At 34.8% G+C, this 17,479-nt stretch overlaps 1 protein-coding gene across 1 annotated transcript in view; it reads right to left on the reverse strand.

Moving 5' to 3' along the window:
- Nucleotides 1–17,479, reverse strand: part of LOC149782249 (uncharacterized) — a 665,894-nt gene that overhangs the window by 395,388 nt on the left and 253,027 nt on the right. Inside the window, exons 88-93 of the mRNA XM_089935099.1 lie at nucleotides 10,852–11,104; nucleotides 8,608–8,765; nucleotides 6,646–6,822; nucleotides 4,362–4,620; nucleotides 3,786–3,946; nucleotides 1,365–1,541 (exon numbers count right to left, since the gene is read on the reverse strand). Of these exons, the coding sequence (XP_089791225.1) occupies nucleotides 1,365–1,541; nucleotides 3,786–3,946; nucleotides 4,362–4,620; nucleotides 6,646–6,822; nucleotides 8,608–8,765; nucleotides 10,852–11,104 (1,185 nt within the window). The remainder of the gene's footprint in view (nucleotides 1–1,364; nucleotides 1,542–3,785; nucleotides 3,947–4,361; nucleotides 4,621–6,645; nucleotides 6,823–8,607; nucleotides 8,766–10,851; nucleotides 11,105–17,479) is intronic.

Below are 17,479 nucleotides of genomic sequence, written 5' to 3' on the forward strand. Positions count from 1 at the left end.
TCTTAGCATCCTTTATTAACAACATGTCTGGTCAGTATATATAAGAACTATCAATAGTGTTTTTTTTTTCCCCCAAAATCATCTTAAATGTAAAGGTCAATATTAAGTTTAACTGAATTAAAAACCTCAAACTATACCTCTCTTGTAAATACAAAATCAACTGAATTAAAAACCTCAAATTATATGTCTCTTGTGAAGACAAAATCAGCTGAATTAGAAACCTCAAATTATATGTCTCTTGTAAATACAAAATCAAGTGAATTAAAAACCTCAAACTATATGTCTCGTGTAAATACAAAATCAAGTGAATTAAAAACCTCAAACTATATGTCTCTTGTAAATACAAAATCAACTGATTGATTATTGGTAGGCAATGAATGTATATATAATGTCCTGAAACCCCAAATGGCAAATTTTTAAACCAATCAGAAATGATTTTACTTTCATTTGTGGAAATTTGAATTGTTCAGAAGCCAAGGGTTACTGTTTGATAGCAGTTTCACTACACATGTTCTGTTCATGAAAAATCATAAATGATGGCAGACGTAAGAGTGATTTTTGATGAGAGCAAAAATGAGAAGTTTCTCGGGTTTGATCTTGAAAATATTGAGCATGCTGAAGAAAGGTATGTTCTGCAGCTGGATATCTTGCGAAATTTAGATTCGAATATAGATGTTTCTGAGATGGAATTGTCAGAAGATGAGGATACTGACAGCGATGATAGAGTTCTTGTGGATAAATGTTGCACATAATTTTGTAAATAGTGTATAAATAAGTTGTGAAAGACTTGGACAAATAGGAGAAAAAAATACATCACTGTGTAGACAAATTCATTTGATATACTTGGTGAAAATTTTGTGGATTTTAATTGGATATAAGTAAGAGAAATTAAGGTAACAGTGAATGCATGTGCACGATGTTTTCAAATTTGTTCAAACAGGTAAAAACTCACAAGCAGTTAGACACAGCTTAGTGCTTCTGGGGCATAGCAGCATAGTTACTGATAACAGTGCTGGGGCTGAATGAGTTAAGATGGCTGCCAACACCCAATGATCAACACAACTGATTTTCATCAGCATTTGTTGTGACTATATAATGGAGCATGCTAAGAGTCAAACTTTATAAAAGCATGAATCTATCACATCAATTTTTACTTCATCAACCTCTTCCAAAATTTTCAGTTGAAGGATTCTCTGATGAAGAGCAAGAACTTCAATATCTATGATTGATAAATGGCTGAAAGCATTAAAGGAGAAATGGCATGCACCATTTTATTTGTAAACCCCACAACTGGTCCTAACTGACATGTCTCACTGCAAATTCATCTTGCGACAGAACTTACAAAACATCTTGTATCAACTTACCATGCTTCCAACCATCTGATGTTGCATTGGCATAAACACCTTCTTTCTTGACACATTGTGGCTTAGACATGAATGATGCAATACCAAGATCCTGGTACAGCTTGGACTTGACCAGAGACCCCATTTCCTGTCCAACTGCTAGACCTTTGCTGAAAAGCCAACTTGGCAGATCAAAGCCTGAAACAGAAGAGTATATCCCTCTTAAACAGTGCTGAGCCTTAATATTTTAAACTGGTCCTTTCCACAGCCTTGTTATAAGAAATGTGCTGGTCTAGAGAGACCACATTTTGCTGGCAAAAGGGGTGGACTTGCATGACAGGTTTTGCTGTATTACCAAAAGATATATAGAAAAATAAAATAAGAATACAAATACTGCCTCAATTCATGTGTTTCGAGTACTAATGAATGCACTGATAATATGGGAGTGTTCTGATGAAAATCCCATGACTATACAACTTTTCAACCAGACTCCATAATAAGTCTGTGTCTATACAACTTTTCAACCAGACTCCATAATAATTCTGTGACTATACAACTTTTCAACCAGACCCCATAATAATTCTGTGTCTATGCAACTTTTCAACCAGACTCCATAATAATTCTGTGACTATACAACTTTTCAACCAGACTCCATAATAATTCTGGTGAAAACTCAATGTCGATCTTACTTTCCAGCTAGAAAGAGCAGTGACAATATTTTCAAGATGGCCACTGTATCAGCCATACTGATCAGATTGGCACAATTTTTATATAAGGCCAACTAGACCATGGAATGCATGTGTGTGCAAAATTTCATGGCAATCCTCCAAGCAGTTAGGTGGAGTAGCAAATAATATACTTGAGGTAACTGATGAATGGATATTAGATAATAGATGGAAAATGGATGACAGGCCATCCTTTAAGCTCCTCTATTTTATGCCCATTACATCTTAATGAATCATGCTATAAAAAAAAGGCAAGACTCCCAATTTAAGATCAGTTTCTGCTGACCACCTTTCCATCCCAACAACAAATAAAAAACTCTTTATGAAAAGTTTTCAATAATCAGGATCATTAATTTGGAACAAAATCCCAAAGGTAGTAAGAGAAGATACAAATGCATTTGATTACAATCTAATAATGAAAAGTGGAACACGTTTGCTTTGACAAATTATACATTACAACTTAAAGTATAAATTCACTAGCCTTCCATTTTGTTGTCTCATTACTTTCATACTATATGTACACAATGTACCTAGGTGGAACATATTCATTTAAATGTTCTGTTAATTATGTCCACATATAAATATAGCTTATTATCAATGCTCTGTGTGTGTGTGTGTATTACTCTGTGTGTGTGTATACTTGGAATATAAATATGCATATAATAGAGGCCACCAGGAGGATTAGTTCTATGCAACTAATTGTGTCACCCTCTTTAAATAAAGTCATCATTATTATTTATTATTATTATTATTATTGTTCAAGTAATATCACAGAAGCACTGTATATAACATTAATCAGTGGTTTATCCTAATCGTTCATAAGGGCTGTTCCAGTAAAGAAGGCAGTTTTAATGTGGGGTACCCATCCAGAGATGCAATTTAGAATTTTCTTTTCATTTTATAATGAACTCTGTGCAATCAATGTACCCCAACATATATATATTTTTTCAAATGCCTTCCCTGGGATGTCTAAATGAAACAGCACTAAATGTTATCATGGATAGCAAAGGAACCAAACAATGCACATATAGCTTAGCATTATTGATAGGGTTCATTATGGGGAAGGTAAACCCAAAGTTTGCAGTATAACTGAAATTTCCAAGTTGGTATTCAGATCTGTCCTCAAAGACAAAATAATTGCAAATTAAAGCTTTCTTTCAGAGCAACATAAAATTAAATACAATAAATGTTTTGACATGGTTGTTTCTCAAAATGAACAAGGCTATCTTGTTTGAATAAAAAAAATAGTTCTGTTCTGAATCAACAATTACACTAGAATGTATCAACAATGATACACAAAAATCAGTGATGTAATGAGCTGTGTTTTCACCGATATACACATGATGTGAACTGAAACCTTCTGAATACTGTTTTTCATGATCTTTCAAAGACTGGCCATCTTGAAAATTAAGGTAACTGATTACTAAATGTGGACTACTTTATTACCAAAGATGCTTTTTTTCTGACAAGGCAAGTGTAAAGGGAGGATCAAACAATTTAATCTCACGCCTTCTCTCATCATACTGTCAATGTCCATCCCTTTCTTTATTTTTCATAGTAAACTAGTCTCTCTTTTGCTGTGGTCTATGTTTTTGGACCCCACTATGCACAAGTTATCTAGAGAGAGGTGTAGATTCCAAGATACAGAGAAAGACTGATATATATGGACAGATGGACAGACAAACATATATATGGATAGAAGATAGAAATACAATACCAGGCATAACAAATCCAGTATCCCAGGTACACAATGGCTTGGGGAGACGGGAGTTGTTAAACACTGTGACAGAAAATTCACATTTATCTTTGGATAGACACAGGCCGACAGCCAAGTTCACAAGATATACCCTCTCTGTCTCTAGGTCAAACAAGCTGAAACTGAAGTAATATTAAAGTTCTTCATTAGTTCTTGTTTTCTTCTTTCTGCCATACACATATTATTTAATGATTTTTTTTTCTTCACAACAAGAAATAAGGTATATATTAAAGTTAATTATTATTTCAAAGGAATGCATGAAATGTTGAATATTTTTATCTGAGAATTTATCAAAATTGATCAACACATTCCAATACAACACTTTTCTGCAAGATCTCAAATGCCTAATATTCACTTTAAAATACTGATAGGAGAGTAATGTTGCTGATAAGAAAAGCTAAGTGAAAATATCAAGATGAATGTAATAATTCAGGAAGAAGAAAACAGGCAAACCATTTGAAAGATGAAATACAAGAAGCTGAAGGAGAAAAAATATTGTCTTCATCAAAACGGGTGGTGGTTCAAGCTGGTCCTTACTTGACTCGAATCACTCCCTTTAGCCAGTAGTGTTCCTCTTCTCCCCACTTGTATGTCAGGAGAGACAGAGTAAATTCCCATGCCTCTATACCAATCTGGATACGATACAGACATGGGTCCACTTTGATGAAGACTCGCAAGTTCCTTGCAATCATTGGCACCTCCATACAACACTCAACACCAAGACAGTTTTCTGAGATTGCACATGTCACTGGTGTACCAATCAGGTTGGGCAAATTAGATATCTCCTGTGGACATTCTGTTAAAAAATAAGTAGTCGCAGAATTACATCAAATTATAAATATCACACACTGACTGATTTTGATTCTAAATTAATTTAGTTGAAGGTAAAATCTCTTATTCCAAAATGGCAAGTATAAGAATACGAAGAAAATCACTGTGCAGACACTTCACACTTATTCTACATCATAACAAGCATTAAATGTACAAACTTTAAGCCGTCTTCTTGGCCACAAAACGTCTTAATTCAGTAGTATAAAAATCTGTATCCATGCAGTCTAGAGCATAGGTTCTCAACTATTGGTTACTGTCCACTTGTGGGCCATAGGCATGCTGCAGGTAGGCAGATACACACACGTGTACAAAGATTCACATAAGGCACAAGTTTTTGTTTTAAATGATGTATGTATGTATGTATGTATCTATGTATCTATGTATGTCTACTAGTAATTTGTGGAACTTCAGCACAATAAAGTCTCTAAGGTACTAACTGAATATTCTAAAAATGTAGCAATGAAGAATTGCACAAAAGCTTAAGGGTAACAAACCATTGCAATTCAATCAAACATGACGTCTACAAAATAAAAAATAAATGAACAAGTTTTAAAATTCTGTATAATATTACGTAAAATGTAAACGTAAAACAAATAAAGTTCTAAAATATAGGATCACAATTTGTCACATAAACAAAAATCCTTTAAAGTGTCCAAGACATTCTGTGGCAGTTCATATTCATGAAGTACCTTCGTGGACATCTGTCACATGGGTGGAAGTTGATACATTCAACAAGAATTCATTTTACCACCAAGTTATGCACACTGGTCCTAGTTTACCTATCAGGATGTATTCATGAGTCGGGTAGGTGTGTCCTATATGAGACTGTCACAATACAACCTCATCTCTGAGATTATTCAATGTGAGGGATGTCACCTTTCAATGATGGGTTTGGTCTTACAAAGCTTGTTTGTTGACTTTTCGTTCCACATATTAGGAAATGTACATAAAATATGCTGATTTATATTGTGTTTCAAGTTAGTATATGGAATGTGTAATCTTCCATGATGAAAAACAGATGTCAGGGCAGCTTAGGCTGCTTTAGCTGCCCTTTCATTACTCTAACACCACTGTGATTAGGCTGCCAAAAGCACAGAATATTTTTCCAGACTTAAGTTCAATGCAGTTCAAAGATTTTAGTATGGCTACACATTCTGCGATTAAAATTTAATCTTTATCAGGTAAAGCATAAGAGAGTAACATGAAGTATTGCAACAGTGGCTCCAACCTGATCTGCATAATTTAGACCATCTGTATGTGTGTGTGTATATATATATATATATATATATATATATATATATATATATATATATATATATATAGCTACTGGTAAGATAGGAGCTAGGCTTTCATTTTATTGAATTTGCTCTGAAAAATGAGAGGATTTCATTAGGATTTTATGAATTGGAAAAGATCATATATTATTTTGGAGGGATTTGATAACTAAGGTGGTGATTCTGAAACACAGAATTATGCATTATTATCAAAAGCAAGTTTTCCTATTTCAAGGTGATGACAAATTCATATGCCAAAAGGTCAAATGAAATTTGGCTTCAATATACATGTCTAAAAATCACTTTGGTTCTTCCCTGGTCACAAAGAAAAATAAATACCAACTTGCCCTGACATCTGTTCACTAGAAAATAACTGGAAACTAACAATTAAATGTATCAGGAAAATCTATTTCCAGCAACACTGATCCTGACCTAGGAGTGACGGACCAGACAATCAATTGTATTCCTCCCTTGGCTTCAATCAAACACATCTACGAAGTTGGGGTGAAAAACATTCAGTGTCATCTGGAAACAAAAATGGACATGCATCCTCCAGCCCACCCAGATACATGACTGTCCAAATGGGTGGTAGTAAGCTAAAATACCATGCAACTTTTGTTGGCGGGGTAAAAGAAATTGGTAAAAAAAATAATAGGGGATGGTTATAAAAGAATTCCATGCATTCAACAGATAACTACAGGAGTCAGTAATATTACTGTTCTTGAGTCGTCCAACTGCACCAGAATACGGAGGCTGTGTGGGGTCACATGGAAAATCAACCAAGAACTGTGCAAGTTCCAATTTCTCAAGCAGCTGGTTCATCACAACTTTATCAAGTGTTCCACTGATGATCATATATCCTTTTACTGTCAGCCAATTAGTGAGAGAAAAGCCTGCAACAGAAGAAAAACTACAGGAGCAATTTGCTCATCCAATTAAACCCCTGCCACATCCCACTCTGACCCCATGATGGAGATGTGTCTGTAGTATAAAAATATACAATTCTTCCAAAACAATTTGAATAGTTTTTGGATAATGAGAATAATAAATTCATCAGATGATGTCCAGTGGGCCTGAGATTGTTCACTTGGTTGATACCTACATAACAGCCAAATGTACAGGCAGTTGACCAAAATTATGGGTTAGAAGGATATTTGACAATTTATAAATTTTTTTTTAGATATTGCAGCTCAGCATCATTTGTGAAAAATTTAAATATTTATACAATGTTGCTTCCGGGAATTTACAAGAATGGGGATCTATCTTAAGTACTTGATTTAATACGCAGCTTACATGTCAAACCAACTGATAACTTTAGATTTTGCTTGTGTTTATTTGCTTGGTCAATCAGAATCAGTCTCCTCTGAAACATAAATATCTCTGTGTCATCTCTGCCATGTTTATCTTCTGCTTAAATTAGCAACAATTGTCCTCCCCCACCCCTAAGTCAATGAAAGTCATGCAAGGATGCACTCATCAGTTTTAGTTGAACTGGTTTGGTGGTTTTTGAGATGTTGAAAGCAATTAATTAAACAACTCATGATCAACACAAAGCTATACCAAATACTCATCAAGAAATAATCAGGCATAATGTTACATCAATTATTTTCTGAGAAAAATAACTATATTCACGTGTATTAACATATCTGCACATCACAGGCCACCTATAAAGAAACAGCCTGATTAAAAAAGGAACAGAAAATTTAATGTGAAGACTAAATTATATGAGTATATATGAACATGTACAAAAAAAGTTACTAAGTAAACAATTTGTTATCTAAAAATTCAGAAGAGTATATAAAATATTAAACTCAGTAACATTGTAAATGATTATACAAATATTACAGATTTGGGTTGTTCATATTATATTTGCATCAATAACAAACAAATGTAGTAGAAATCAAGCTAAGTATTAAATAAGATTAAACAGTAATATTTCCTTAAAAAGTTACATTATTTTTTATTTACAATGACTTGGTAGACAAGACCTTGTAATGTAGTGGCATTACAAAATCACTGACAAATGGATTCCAACTCAACATATTTGATAAAAGAACATGTTTTGCTGTCAGTAGGGCTTAACAATACACACATTTAGGCAAATTAGCATTGTTTAGCACTACTGACAGTGATGGCCTTAAATATTTGTTTTTGAGTCAAATAGTTATGCCATAATCGGCAGGAAGATAGGATGACTTTTCCTCTTCTACTGTATCTTCTTTATTATTTAGTGCCCCTTTCCATTATGTTTTCTATTTGATCTGTACATATTGCTTGATGTAACAAAAATAATATTAATAACAGTATAAGCATATCATGCTAGTTCCAGTATGAGTATATGATACATAAATTTCTGGTGGTCAATACAGAACTGGACATCCATATGAAATGCCGAATCAAAACTGCAAGATTTACCGTAAAGCGATAAAATCTAGCTTGAAACGTCATATGTTTTCTTACAAGACTTACATTTAAACACTATGGTCTGAAATAATTAGATATTCTTATATCATCATTTCTTCCATAGAGAGAATTATTTGCACATGGTACATCTATAATTTACTTATAGATCAGATTGTTTTTTCATATTTCTTTGCCACTCATGTTAGGACTCTACCTATTTGTATCAACATATCAAAATACAGCTGACATTAAATTATATGACAAAAATGTATTACCTGGAGTGACAAAATCAAAAGCAGTGCTGCAGACAGGTACTGGCAGTGCTGTCTGGCTAAATATAGTAAATGTCCGACAAGAATCACGGCTGCTACAGAGGGCAATTTCAAGGTTAACTCGGAAAATCCCCTCATCCTCAAAATAATATACTGAGAAGCTGAAATAATAAAATACACAATTATAGCAATGGACCACTATAGTGACTTTTTGAATAATCCTGAAGCTTTTGTACAAAATTTGCATATTGAACAAGAACTATTTATGTGGTTCATACATATTGTTTCATGTAACAGAAAAGAATACATTTTCTAAATAACAGCCACTTTAATTTAGCACAGACATATTTTATATCCAAAAGTTTTCTCAAACCTTCATCTTAATTGTTTTCTGTTTTTATGTAACCTCATTTAAGTAAAACAGAAAATGTGAGCAAAATGGAACTAATAAGGTGAATATATTTACCCACAAGGGTTCTGTGGTATGCAATTTGTTTAATAAATTTATGATAAAGTTTGTCTATATGAGCTAGAGGCTTGCCAAGCTGTATAATTCTGGCCCGCAAAATGGTTAGCGTCACAAGGTGTCATAAGAGATAACAAAGGTGGTGCAGCCCTTAGGCAAGCTAAAATAACCTCATGCAAACTCAGGGTGGTTTGAGTTGGAGACCCCTGCTGTAGATGATGTCATTATCTTTAGAACATCATGAACATGTGTGCCCTCAATGATATTGCAGATGATATCATTATGCCTAGAACATCATGAACATGTGTGTCCTCAATGATACTGTAGATGATTTCATTATGCCTAGAACATCATGAACATGTGTGCCCTCAATGATACTGTAGATGAAATCAATATGCATAGAACATCATGAACATGTGTGCCCTCAATGATACTGCAGGTGAAATAAATATGCATAGAACATCATGAACATGTGTGCCCTCAATGATACTGTAGATGAAATCAATATGCATAGAACATCATGAACATGTGTGCCCTCAATGACACTGCAGATGAAATCAATATGCCTAGAACATCATAAACATGTGTGTCCTCAATGATACTGTAGATGAAATCAATATGCCTAGAACATCATGAACATGTGTGTCCTCAATGATACTGTAGATGATTTCATTATGCCTAGAACATCATGAACATGTGTGCCCTCAATGATACTGATTTCACTATACTTAGACCATCATAAACATGTGTGTCCTCAATGATACTGCAGATGATTTCATTATGCCTAGACCATCATGAACATGTGTGCCCTCAGTGATACTGTAGATGATATCAATATGCCTAGATCATAAACATGTGCGCCCTCAATGATCCTGCAGATGATATTATGCCTAGAACATCATGAACAAGTGTACCCTCAATGATACTGATTTCATTATGCTTAGACCATCATGAACATGTGTACCCTCAATGATACTGCAGATGATTTCATTATGCCTAGAACGTCATAAACATGTGTGCCCTCAATGATACTGCAGATGATTTCATTATGCTTGGAACATCATAAACATGTGTGTCCTCAATGATACTGCAGATGATTTCATTATGCCTAGAACATCATAAACATGTGTACCCTCAATGATACTGCATATGATATCATTATGCCTAGAACATCATAAACATGTGTGCCCTCAATGATACTGCATATGATATCATTATGCCTAGAACATCATGAACAAGTGTGCCCTCAATGATACTTAGATGATACCATTATGCCTAGAACATCATGAACATGTGTGCCCTCAATGATACTGTTATCATTATGCCTTGAACATCATGAACATGTGTGCCCTCAATGATACTGTAGATGATATAAATGCCTAGAACATCATCAACATGTGCAATCTTTCCTGCATGTTTAGTAATGAGATACACCTTTGTTTTAGAAAATATAAGCATTTCTAAATCTATATCCATAAAGGTGAAATAACATTTTTCTTTTTAACAACACTATATCCTAGCAACACTGAGATGCTTTTGTGGACCAGAGAAATCCCTTCCATAGGTCAACACTGAGTATGAATGAGACAATTAGTCTCATCAGTACATCATGCCATGATAATCTGACTTGCAAACCTTGAACAAAGATCTAAATTTTTAACAATGAGAATGGCGCTGTCACTAATATAAATGTGATACCAATATCTCACCCATTTCTCTCTATGCTAATACAAGCAAGAAAAAAAAATAAAATTAAATATACAAATATATGTTCAACTTACTTTACTCGGACAACTCCAAACAGCCAGAAACTCTCTTGTGTTCCCCATACATAGTCAATCAGCGAAAGTGTCATGCTTAATTTTTCAACACTGATGGTTATTTGATGGTTACATGGATCAATATGGAGAGAGGTTCGGAATGATGTTAGCATTTCAGCAGCAGTAAGGCAGCAGTCCACGGTAGTGCAAGACTCGGACAGGCTGCACATCATATTCTCTGGCAGGGAAGGGAGACTCACATTCTTCTTGCACACTGAATTAAATATAATACAGCACCATGACATCCTAGCCACAACTAGCTCCCTGGCAAGGAAGGGAGACTCATATTCTTCTTACACACTGAATTAAATATGATACAGCACCATGACATCCTAGCCACGACTAGCTCCCTGGCAGGGAAGGGAGACTCACATTCCTCTTACACACTGAGTTAAATATGATACAGCACCATGACATCCTAGCCATGATGAGCTCTCTGGCAGGGAAGGGAGACTCAATTCTTCTTACACACTGAATTAAATATGATACAGCACCATGACTAGCTCTCTGGCAGGGAATGGAGACTCACATTCTTCTTACTCACTGAATTAAATATGATGCAGCACCATGACATCCTAGCCATGACTAGCTCTCTGGCAGGGAAGGGAGACAATTCTTCTTACACACTGAATTAAATGATACAGCACCATGACTAGCTCCCTGGCAAGGAAGGGAGACTCACATTCTTCTTACACATTGAATTAAATATAATACAGCATCATAACATCCTAGCCATGACTAGCTCTCTGGCAGGTAAGGATGACTCACATTCTTCTTACACACTGAATTAAATATGATACAGCACCATGACTAGCTCTCTGGCAGGGAAGGGAGACTCACATTCTTCTTACACACTAAATTTAAATATAATACAGCACCATGACATCTTAGCCATGACTTGCTCCTTTTATATTTAAATTAGCAACATCTAAAATACATAATTTTTCTTGATTTACTGCTTACATCAAAACCACAAATTGTAAGACTCAATGAACACAAATTTATCTATCATGACAACAGGACCTGCCTCCCCCTCAGAGTTGTATTCGTTATATTAAATAATGACAAAAACTTCATTTTCTGCAAAACCACCAAAAAAAATTATCCATGAAAACATAAAGATTTCCTTACAATATTAACATTCATAAATTTGCATGTTACCGAAACAGACTGGTCAGTGAAAGACAAAAACAGAAACATCATGCAAAGGTTGTTAGTGACGATGTTTTAGTTTTTCATGGTTACCTATCTGCTGATGCCTCAACTACTCAAACCTAGCTAAGTCTAACTCTAAAAGACCATCTCAGAAAGCAGTCAATATTTTCCTGTAATTATACCAATTTTCAATATGGTGTAGCAAAATATCATCTTCTGCTATTGTCCACTTGGAAAACACATCTGAGAAGTTCAGATGTGTTACCTGATGCAGGAAAGTTAACATTATGTTCAACTAAAATGTTCGAAAAGTACACTTGGACCCTAAAAACCTCCAGTGCAGTTTAAGAAAAAAATGCTGTTCAAAATACCACGAAGGTCAATGGATCTTTGCTATATCTACCAACATGACCTTTAATTCATTTTTGCTATGAGCAATACTAAAATCGACATGAAATTATGTCCAAAGCATGCAATTGTCTTTCCTGCTTTTCTTAAAAACACAGCCATTAACATGAATATTCCATTTAATATCTCTGTGCTGTTTATTTTAAAGACTTTAAGAGGTTATTATACTTTTCACCATCAACAAAATTACAAGGGGTTGGTTGTCCCTTTCACCTTCAACAAGATTTCAAGGGGCTGATTGTCCCTTTAACCTTCAACAAAATTTCAAGAGGCTGATTGTCCCTTTCACCTTCAACTAAATTTCAAAGGCTGATTGTCCCTTTCACCTTCAACTAAATTTCAAGGGGCTGATTATCCCTTTCACCTTCAACAAAATTTCATGGGGCTGATTGTCCCTTTCGCCTTCAACAAGATTTCAAGGGGCTGATTGTCCCTTCACCTTCAACTAAATTTCAAGGGGCTGACTGTCCCTTTCACCTTCAACTAAATTTCAAGGGGCTGATTGTCCCTTTCACCCTCAACAAGATTTCAAGGGGTTGACTGTCTCTTTTGCCTTCAACATTGTTTTCAATTGTTGGACATTTCTAGGCAACGCTATAACATAAAAGCATGATCATAGGCATTTTGTATGAAAATGATAGCAGATAAACCATCTAGGATACTCCTGCAAATTTAGTCTGCTTTCCTGACCAAATTCACTGAATTTAATATTAAAACATGGATCCAGACCAAACCTGGATAAGCCAATATCTGGATTTGACAATAATCATGTTTTCATTACATTATTTTTGAAGTTCATAATTTTTTGGTCAGTTTAGTATGATTTATGGTCAAACTGTAAGAGCTTGCAGGTCTGTTAAGCCATAGACTGAACAACAATCCATCTACTATGACAATAGGACCTACTTCCCATCAAAGACATATCCACTTTATTAATATAGACAAAAGTGTCATTTTCTGAAAAACCACACAAATCCATGAAAATATGATTCACAAATATTAAGATCTTAAAACTGGAATGGTACTTAAACAGAATGGTCAAAAAAGGCCAAAGACTGAAAAACAAATATGTTCAACTCTAATTGCATAAAAAAGGACAAAGACAGAAAAACAAGTATGTTCAACTCAAACTGCACAAAAAGGTCTCACAATGTCCAATTACACAATCTGCAAATAGTTCAACTCTTCTTATAAAGCTTGTAATTGTTAATCATTTTCTTGGACACTTTGGTTTTAATTTACATACCTTGAGGTAGTAATGGCTACTTATTTTAATCTGCTCTTTTAAACATTTAGATTTTCTTCAAAGCAAAAACAAGGTCAGACAAGGTCAAAAACAAGGTCAGACCTTAAAATATGTCTTTAGATCCTACTTTATTTTTTTTCAGAAAAAAACATAATGAAAGCACCTTTATAAAAAGTATGCATGTACAAATGTAATGCCAAATCAGTACAATCCTTAGTTCTATAAATATAAAACAAACAATTGTGATAAACTTTAGGAAGATAAACCTTTACAAACAACAGTAAAGCCGTACCCTTCAAGATAAAAGGCAAAAAACACAGAAACCTAAATATATAAAGGTTAACACAAGTCCCTAAAAGGGACTTATGTTCCAGCCATCTAGAAGAAGTAGTAACAACATGATTGTTTTTTAAAAAGATCATTGTGGCAATCATAATAGAGGTTGGATTGGCACCATTTTAATCTTCTGACCTACTTAACAATATAAGAAGCCTTTTCAGTGAAAACCCCACACTGACATGACCATTCATTCAGGAGAAATAGTGATAACAATATTTTCAAGATGGCTACCATGACAGGCATGCTGAATGCCTGAATGGTAACAGTAGGACCATCTAAACATCGTAAGAAGTCTTCTGGTGAAAACCCCATGGCAATATTACATTTCATTCAGGATGGTTAGTATTTACAAGATCTTTACGATGTCCACTGTGGCAGCCATATCAGACATCAGATTGGTACCATTTTCATTTAGGACCACTAACATCATAAGAAGTCTTCAGGTGAAAACCCATGGCAATATTACATTTGTTCAGGGGAAATAACCATAACAATATTTTCGAGATGGCTACCGTGGTGGCCATATATTTTACTCCAGATCAGCCCCATTTATGACCATCCAATCTGAAAGAGTAGGGATAACAAGATTTTCCTGATGGCTGCTCTGGGGTCAAATTTCCCTCAGAACAGCACCATTTTCATTTAGGACAAGAAGAATCACACAAAGTCTTCTGGTGAATACCCCATATCAATATGAATTTCCATTCTGAAGGAGTGGCAATAACAAGATTTTCAAGATGGCCACTGTGGTGGCCATTCAGTGTCACATGTACATAGGATCCCAATGGCACTGTGTCCCCACACCCTTAAAATCTGGTGGACACACAACAAGTTAGTGAGATAAAGGATAATAATAATACATAATGCTCTAATAGTACTACAAAAATGAGAGAATCTTATTTGCATTCACAGTTTTCCCAACTTAACTTTGTTGTCAGAATTGTAATATCTTATTTTTCTTGGCAACAGAAGTTTTATCATAGGCTTCAATCACTGATGGAAAACATTAACATGTTTGAAATAAGATGCACCAGGGAATTTTAGTTGCACCAGGGAATTTCAGTTGCACCAGGGAATTTTCCATTCCAGATCATGCTCTCATTTATCTTTAGTGTACACTCATACCTACCAGCATTTATTATGATAAATACCCATACTTTCTGAACCAAAAATGCATTAATTGACAACAATTTGTGTATTTACTTCAAGATCAAAAAACATTAAATCTTCCTTACTATATTGATATTAACCTTGATATTAACCTTGCAAATACGTTACAATAACAACAGCAAACACTTTACACTGAAACTTAGCCCTCTACCATAAACCTTGAATATTTTCAGTGCCAAATACATTGTTTAAAAAAAATATGTATTGCCATCTTCCAGTTTTATCATCCTGTATGCCTGACCATGGCAAAGCACCAACAGACTGAAACATGAATGGACATCCAGTAATGAAATGCCATAAAAGCAGTAGTGATAACAAGATTGTCTCCATGCCATTGTTGTGGTCATGCTGGACATTAGATAAACACATTTTCCAACTGGACCAACTAAACATCAAAATTGGCACCATTTTCATCTACAACCAACTAGACATCCTAAGATGTCTTTAAGTGAGAACCTCTTCCCTTGTTGACATGACCATCCATTCAGGATGAGTAGCAATAATATTTTCAAGATGGCCTATGTGGTGGCCATATTGGATAAGTGAGAACCTCTTCCCTTGTTGACATGACCATCCATTCAGGATGAGTAGCAATAATATTTTCAAGATGGCCTCTGTGGTAGCCATATTGGATATCAGATCAGCTCAGAACTATTTTCATTTAGTACCAACTAGATATCATATGAAGTCTTCAGGTTATAAGTCCATGTCAACATGACTTTCTTTTCAGAAAAGTAAAGTACCTATGGTCACATTGTTAATAGTCTGTGAAGCACCTACGGTCACATGTTAAAACTGTGAAGTACCTATGGTCACATTGTTAAAAGTCTATGAAGCACCTATGGTCACATTGTTAAAACTGTGAAGTACCTATGGTCACATTGCTATGTGATATTAACATTTTTAGGCCAAAAATACCTACAGCCCAGTGGATGAGATGAGTGGTCCAGAAGGAAAAGCACTGAATTATAGGACTGAATCCATGCATTACTGAACATGAGGCCCAAGTGGACCTGGTATCGATCACAGGACAAGTAACGTATGTCAACTTGTGAACGTAAATTCACACATTTAAACTAAAGAAGTTAAAGACAAGGTTGGTGCCCATGGTTGCTATATTGTTTCTTAATGTTGGTGAATTTGTTTTTGATCACTTTATCACCGGATCAATTTCTTGGCATAAAAAGAACAAAGTGTTTATGCAACCAGCATTCTCCCCTGGAGGTCTCCATGCCACTGGGGACCAGGTCATAATTCATAACTTAGAAACTGTTCACAGCCACACCCATACGTATGTACATACATACATACACAACCAGAAGGTTGTGAGTTCAGTTCTGATAATGAAACAAATCTCTACAGAACTATGGCTTCCAAAGTGTTCAAAAGCTCAGCCAACAAGATACAAGATTATCTCATTAATATGCATGAGTGTTGCCCATCAGTGAATTCATCTGAGATCTTGAAAACAGTAACTTAGATATCAAATCTGATCAAATTCTCATTAGTAATATGGCCTCTAGAGTGTTTACACTCAGCCAATCAGAAACAAAAACAACCCATTACTATGAAAAAATGTTGTTCATAACTAAACTCATCTAAAATCCAGATGATATGATCAAAATCTAATAAAAATGAGATATACAAGTGATTCTAATGGAAGTAGGACAAAACTACTATTTTAAAGGTAATGATGTGTTCTGAGCAATCTGATTAAGACTGGCATGTACAAACAACAAACTACTCTGCTAAACACAACAATAAACTGTCACACTGCAGACATCATAGCAATATGACTGAAAAATTGTTAAAGCTACGTTTAAAATTGAAATCACACACTCAAACACATACAAACAACAAACTGTCTAAACTGAGGTCAATGGATCCTTGCTATATCTCTCAACATGACCTTTAATTCATTTTTGCTATGAGCAATACTAAAATCGACTAAAATCGACATGACATTATGTCCAACACATGCAATTGTCTTTCCTGCTTTTCTTCCAAACACAGCCAAGAATATGAATATCTCTGTGCTGTTTATTTTAAAGGCTTTAAGAGACTGATTATATCTGTCACCTTCAACAAGATTTCAAGGAGCTGATTGTCTCTTTGCCTTGCATTTACAGTTTTGCCAACTTAACTTTGTTGTCAGAACTGTAATATCATATTTTTCTTGGACACTTACTTTATTGCAACAGAAGTTTTATCATAGGCTGCAATCACTGATGGAAAACATTAACATGTTTGAAATAAGATGTACCAGGGAAT

The sequence above is a fragment of the Sinohyriopsis cumingii genome, chromosome 15 (assembly GCF_028554795.1).
Source record: "Sinohyriopsis cumingii isolate HCF-2022 chromosome 15, ASM2855479v2, whole genome shotgun sequence".
Lineage (NCBI taxonomy): Eukaryota > Metazoa > Mollusca > Bivalvia > Unionida > Unionidae > Sinohyriopsis > Sinohyriopsis cumingii.